Source organism: Rattus norvegicus, chromosome 12 (assembly GCF_036323735.1).
Source record: "Rattus norvegicus strain BN/NHsdMcwi chromosome 12, GRCr8, whole genome shotgun sequence".
Lineage (NCBI taxonomy): Eukaryota > Metazoa > Chordata > Mammalia > Rodentia > Muridae > Rattus > Rattus norvegicus.
In genome coordinates this window covers 26,029,078-26,035,118 of record NC_086030.1, presented here as the reverse complement: position 1 = coordinate 26,035,118, position 6,041 = coordinate 26,029,078, and the positions used below count along the sequence as shown (strand labels likewise).

The 6,041-nt window shown below is 48.4% G+C and overlaps 1 protein-coding gene across 28 annotated transcripts in view; it reads right to left on the bottom strand.

The window, feature by feature from the left end:
• The window catches only part of Cux1 (cut-like homeobox 1), a 334,105-nt gene that overhangs the window by 27,379 nt on the left and 300,685 nt on the right, over positions 1 to 6,041 (bottom strand). For 20 of the 28 annotated variants that reach the window (XM_063270998.1, XM_063270996.1, XM_063271001.1 and 17 more), the window contains one exon: positions 2,735 to 2,999. The exons of the other annotated variants lie outside the window; for them this stretch is intronic. In XM_063270998.1, the coding sequence (XP_063127068.1) occupies positions 2,735 to 2,999 (265 nt within the window). The remainder of the gene's footprint in view (positions 1 to 2,734; positions 3,000 to 6,041) is intronic. 28 annotated transcript variants of the gene reach the window in all.

Below are 6,041 nucleotides of genomic sequence, written 5' to 3'. Positions count from 1 at the left end.
AGACTTCTTTTTCTGTTCATGCTATCACTGAACGAAGGGAATACCCTCTTTTGTACCCCTATATTAGAGGATCGAACTAAGGGCTTTAAGCACACTAAGCAGACATATCGGCTGAGCCATGCCCCCAACCCCAGACTGGCTGATTCTAGTCTATCACCCCCAACATTTCTTGAGCTTTTAGGTTTTTAAGACATGGCCTTTCTAAGTTTCCTTTTAACTTACCCTGTAGTCTTAAAATTTAAGTCTTCTTGCCTCAGTTTCCCAAAGAGCTAGGGTTATAGGCCTCTGCTACAGGGTACGGCTAAGGAATGCACAGGTAGGTCCTGGGTTTGATTTAGGGAGTGTGGATTTGCCTCAAGATATGAGAATTTTAGGATAGCAGTCTACCTGGTCCATAGTTAACTTGTTTGTGCTAGAGTGAAATCTGAACCTTGTCCTGAAGATTGCTTATTTGGGGGCGGGGGGAGAAAGCTGGGTTTCTTTGATCCCAGCCTCCCCAGTGCTGGGATTAAAGCTATGAGCCACTGTGTCCAACTTTTTTTTTTTAAGATTTATTTTATTTATATAAGTACACTGCAGCTGTCTTCAGACACACCAGAAGAGGGCATCAGATCTCATTACAGATGGTTGTGAGCCACCATGTGGTTGCTGGGAAATGAACTCAGGACCTCTGGAAGAGTAGCCAGTGCTCTTAACCACTGAGCCATCTCTCCAGCCACCCCCCCCTTTAAACATTTCCTTATTTTTGTATGAGTGTTTTGCCTGCATGTATGTATGTGTACCCACTATATGCCTGGTGACCAGGGAGGCCAGTAGAGAGTGTTATGTTAGACCTCCTGGAACTGGGGTTACAGATGGCTGAGAACCACCATATAGGTGCTGGAAACCAAACCTGAGTCCTTAGGAAGAACAGTCAGTACTCTTCACTACATGAGCCATCTCTCCAGCCCCTGTCCTGAAGATTTTGAAGCTGTGATTCAGAGAAGTGAGGTTCTGATAGGTCCCAGAAATACCCCAGCACATCAGCTTCCCTTGGGTGGCTTCAGTCACGTGAGAACTGGAGGACTAGTCCCTGGTGCTGGCTCTGTGTGAAAACGCTGTTTTCAAGCCTCACAGCAGCAAGGTAGGCACCCAGCTCTGCTCTGCCCAGGTGGGAGATGGCAGGTCAGGTGGGTAGCTAAGCTAAGGCTTACAAATAGGATGCACGTATGACGGGTTTGAGATTTGGAGGTGCCATTTGTTAGCTACAGCTTAGATAAACAGGTGTGGGCTTTGGAGGTCGATTGCTTTCAAGCTCTCTCTCTCTCTCTCTCTCTCTCTCTCTGACAGGGCCTTACTATGTAGCCCAGGTTGGCCTGGAAGTATCTACCTCAGCCTCCCAAGTGCTGGGTTTGTGTGTACTGCCATGCCAGTTCTTACCAGGCCTTTGCAGTGAGGGGAGCCTGCTCTAGTCAGTAAATGGCTGGAAGTGGCAAAAGGGTTGTACAGAATCTGGCCTAATACACCAGTCACCTTGGTGGGCATGTGAGACTTTTCTTGGTAAAATAGAACTAGTGATCCTGGACTTGAACACTGGTTGAAGGACATACATTTATTTATTTACTTTCAGAGATAGGATCTTACTCTGTAGCCCAGCTAGACTGGAACTTCCCATCCTCCTGCTGTCATCTAGGTACTGGGCTTATAGGTGTGTAGCACCAGGCTTGGCATTATCTTCTAAATTTTAACCAATTAATGTACTTGACAGCTAGTGATAGACACTTACACTTAGCTCTCCCATTGAACCACACTGCTGCAGCCCTGGATTTGATAGCTAGAAAAGCTATATAGGAAGGAAAGAAAGTAAGCTTTGGAGGGTATAGGGGACTTTAGCAGGGCCTTGTCCATACAGGGCTGTACCGCTGTGCCACACCCCGCGCTCCTCACTGGTAGGTTGAATACAAGAGCTCTACTGCCAAGCCACACCCCAGACCTAGGTTGATTCTGAAATCCTGTTCTTGGTTTTGTTTTCATTCTCTTCTTGCATGTATGTTTGAGGTATGTCTCTCCTTCCTCTGTGTGGGGCTGGGAATCAAGCTTAGGTAGACAGGCTTTGTGGCAGGTACCTTACCTGCTAAGACATCCTCCCACTAGTCCTTAGCTTTCCTTTTTCAAAAAAGACCCTAGGGCTGGATGTGGTGACTGAGGCTTTTAACCCCAGTACTTGGGAGGTAAAGGTAGGGAGATCTCTGGGTTCAAGGCCATCCTGGTCTGCATAGCAAATTCTAGGCCAGACAAAGCTACATAGTGAGTGAGACTCTCTCTAAAACGAAGACGACACCACCAGTAAGGTGAACCAGCAGGCAGAGGCACTGTGCACACAGACCTGACAAACTAAGACCACCCCAGAGTCCTGTAAGGTGGCTGTAGAGAACTGAATCCTGAGAGTTGTCCTCTGACCTTCACAGAATGGAGCATGCCCACATGCACACTGGACACCAGCCCTTTATTTCCCCAGCTGTTTACATTGCATATATTTTGGCCTTGGGTCTCCCTTCAGGGGCCAAGGCTATACTGTGTTTTGTGAGGTGGGTCCTCATGGGTCTGGACCTGGGGAGTCTTTTTTTTTTTTTTTCTTTTTTCTTTTTTTTCGGAGCTGGAGACTGAACCCAGGGCCTTGTGCTTGCTAGGCAAGCGCTCTACCACTGAGCTAAATCCCCAACCCCCTGGGGAGTCTTGATAGCGTAGTCTATACCTGTAATTATGGAACCAGTTGATGACGGTGCTAGTCTTCAGGTTGAGTTGTGTGGCAAGCTCCTCGATGGTTTTTGGTGATGGGTATGGCTTCTGCTGATATGCTCGCTTCAGTGCTTCCTTCTCCTCTGGAGCCAGGACCACTCGAGGTTTCTTCAGCTGGTGTTGTGGCTGGGGGCTGGCACCCTGGCTATAGTCGATACCAACAGAGGGGGGTTCACAAGGCTGACTGTCACTGACAGAGCTGTGTCGCCTCTTCATGTAGGCTGCAGGGAGAGAGAGAAAAAAAAAATAGGAGAACTCAGGGATGGTTGGCAAACCAGCTCAAAGCCTCAGCCCCGGGAACAGAGCAGGATGCTGAAAACGTAAAGCCTGGGTGTGTTAGGACAGACGGAGTCCCCACACTGAGGAAACTGAGACAAGGGGATCATGAGTTTGAGGCCAGTCTGGGCTACATATGGACACCTAGTGTGGGGAAAAAAACCCCTCGAAAACCAAATAGCTGGGGTGTAGCTGAACAGTAGCTCTGCCGTTGTTTAGTATGTAGTAGCCTGAACTTGAGCCCTAGCTCTTAAAAACCAAACCAAAATGAACCAAACCAAACTGAACCAAACCAAACCGGATCAAACCAAACTGAACCAAGACAACCTTAACAAAATAGCCCCCAAATAAAACCCTGCTGCAAAACCATAGTGTCCTCAGCATCTACTGAGGCCAACTCTGATGTCATGTGGGCTCCCAGCTGCCCCTGTCCAACCCTATAGTTGACTGAAGGCTGCAGAAAGGCCTGGGTGGATGAATACCCTGTTGGCAGAGACACTGGGACACCTGGGGGGCTCTAATAGAGATTACTAGACAGAGCTTGGAAAGGGCCGAGAGACTTTCCAGAGAGGATATTTCATGATCATCTCAAACGGTGATATTCAATTAACTAGAAAAAAAAGGGCTATGGCATAGAAGACAGCAGGAGGCTGTTTAGAAAATGGAAACCCAAACCAAGGTGGTGGGTGCTTGTAACCCTAGCATTTGAGAGGTGGAGACAGGAGGATTAGGTGATGAAGGTCATCATTGGACTGTGTGAGACCCTGGCAAGAGAAGAGCAGGTAGAATAGAGCAGAAAGGAAAGAAGGCTATGGTAATGAAGTCAACATCACAGAACATTCCCAGTGAGAAGCTAAGAAGGGCCTAGGAACGTAAGGACTGCCAGGGGTCAATGGTGTTACAGAAGAGGTTGGAGAATCTCAAGGGGATGGCCAGATACAGGCATCTAGCACCATAGGGAGGAATGTTTGGAAGGGCAGGCAGGATGGACTTTGGACTTGGTAACGTGGGAAAATTGGAGTCCTGGAGAATGGGAGTGGATCTATGGTGCTGGGTAGCAAAGGCTGAGTGGCTGACTGGAAGAGAGGAAGCAAGGGCGGCCAGAGATGAGTGTAGGGATGTTGAACTGGAAAAGGTAATCTCTGGAGATTGTGGCAGGAGGTTGTCAGGTCAGGATCTTGCTGGGCTACAGTCTTAAAAACAAGGAAGCAAGGGCGGGAAGGAGGGAAGAAATGGAAAGAGCAGGAAGACAAGAGACGTTTGGAGGGGAAGTCCAGACCTAGGAGTGAGTGACATGAGTGTGACTCCAAGGTAGAGAATGCGGTCACTGCACGCTGGCCCTTGTTTCGATCCCAACAATTCTCCATGAAGATAAAGAACAAATTCCAAGCTGAGGAGAGACGATGGAGAAAGCACTGGGGAGGAGCCTAGGTGGCTAGACTAACAGGCAGGCTCCTGAGCCTGCAGGAGGAAGGGGCAGATGGAAACATGTGGTTGTGAGATAAAGGCAGCACTACTGATGGGCGTCTGTAGGAGGCAGATGAGGGGAAGGCAGGTGATGGGAAAGAAGCATTAAGAAGGAGATGGAGTGGGCTGGAGAGGTGGCTCGGTGGTTAGAGCACTGACTGCTGTTCAGCGGACCTGAGTTCAATTCCCAGCAACCACATGGTGGCTCACAACCATCTGTAATGAGATCTGGTGCCCTCTTCTGGTGTGTCTGAAGATGGCTAAATAAATCTTTTAAAAATAATAAATTGAAAAAAAAAAAAAAAAAAAAAAAAAGGAGATGGAGTGGGCCGGCAGGACTGGAGAGTGACTCTGGGAACTCCACAGAAGCTAAAGGCACCATCTGTTATTGATGGCGGAGATTCTCCAGAGGGACCCAATAGCCCAGGGGGAACAGAGAAAGGAGTGTGGATGGGGCACGGCACTAATGGGGGTTCAGGGTTAGAGGAGTGGGACAGAGAGGAAGAAGGGATGAGGGCTGTTCTAGGTAAGTGGGACAAAGAAAGGTACAAGAGTATAGGATGGCTGGGGATCCACAGTCTCAGTTTAGGATCTGGAAGGTAGAAGAATTTGGGTTAACCACAGGGTCAGGAAACAGCCAAAGTTGAGGAGGAGGTAAAAAAACTTGATACCTGGGTGCTGGACTGACCAGGATCATCTTTGATATGGGCCACTTCTTGCTGAGGCAGGATAAGGTGTGAAAGAAGGCCTCTGGCTGAGAAAATGTAGAGTGACTGACAGATGATGGAGACAGGAGCTTTTCACGGTAGGGTAGGGAGGGAGCGTGAGGATGAGACTTGCTTAGGGCACACCCTGAGTGAACAAGTGGGTGTATGGGTGAGGGGCTATGGTGGAATTGAGGCTCTGGGATACTGTGTGGCCTCTCTGTTGTGATCAACAATGCCTAGAGCTACAAACCACTGAAATTGGTTTAGCAAGGAACTGGCCACAGAATCATCCTCCCACCTGTGTGTGTGTGTGTGTGTGTGTGTGTGTGTGTGTGTGTGTGTGTGTGTGTGTATGTATGTGTAAATAATGCAGGTGTTTATGTGTACATGTTATAAATGCCATGTGGAGGCCAGAGGCCAGCCTCCAGTGGTGTTCCTCAGGTGCCATCCACCCTTTTTTATTCCTTTTAATTATTGTATGTGTGTGAGGCAGGGTAGGGCAGCACGTGCAGAGAGTACAGTACCAGAGATGTCAGATTCTGTGGGTCTTGAGTTGCAGGCCTAAGTCATGAGGGCACTGGGAACTGATTGAGGTCCTTCTCAAGAGCAGTGAAGGCTCTCAAGCACTGAGTGCATCTCCAAGCCTTCCTACCTTTTGTTTTTGAGGCAGGGCCTCTCACTGGTTGGCACTCAACAATAGGTTAGGATGGTTTGCTAGGGAGCCCCTGCAAACCACCTGGCTTTCTGCCTCCCCTGTCCTGGAATTACAGGTACATGGCTGTCACTTTTTATTTAAATATTTTAAAATTGTTT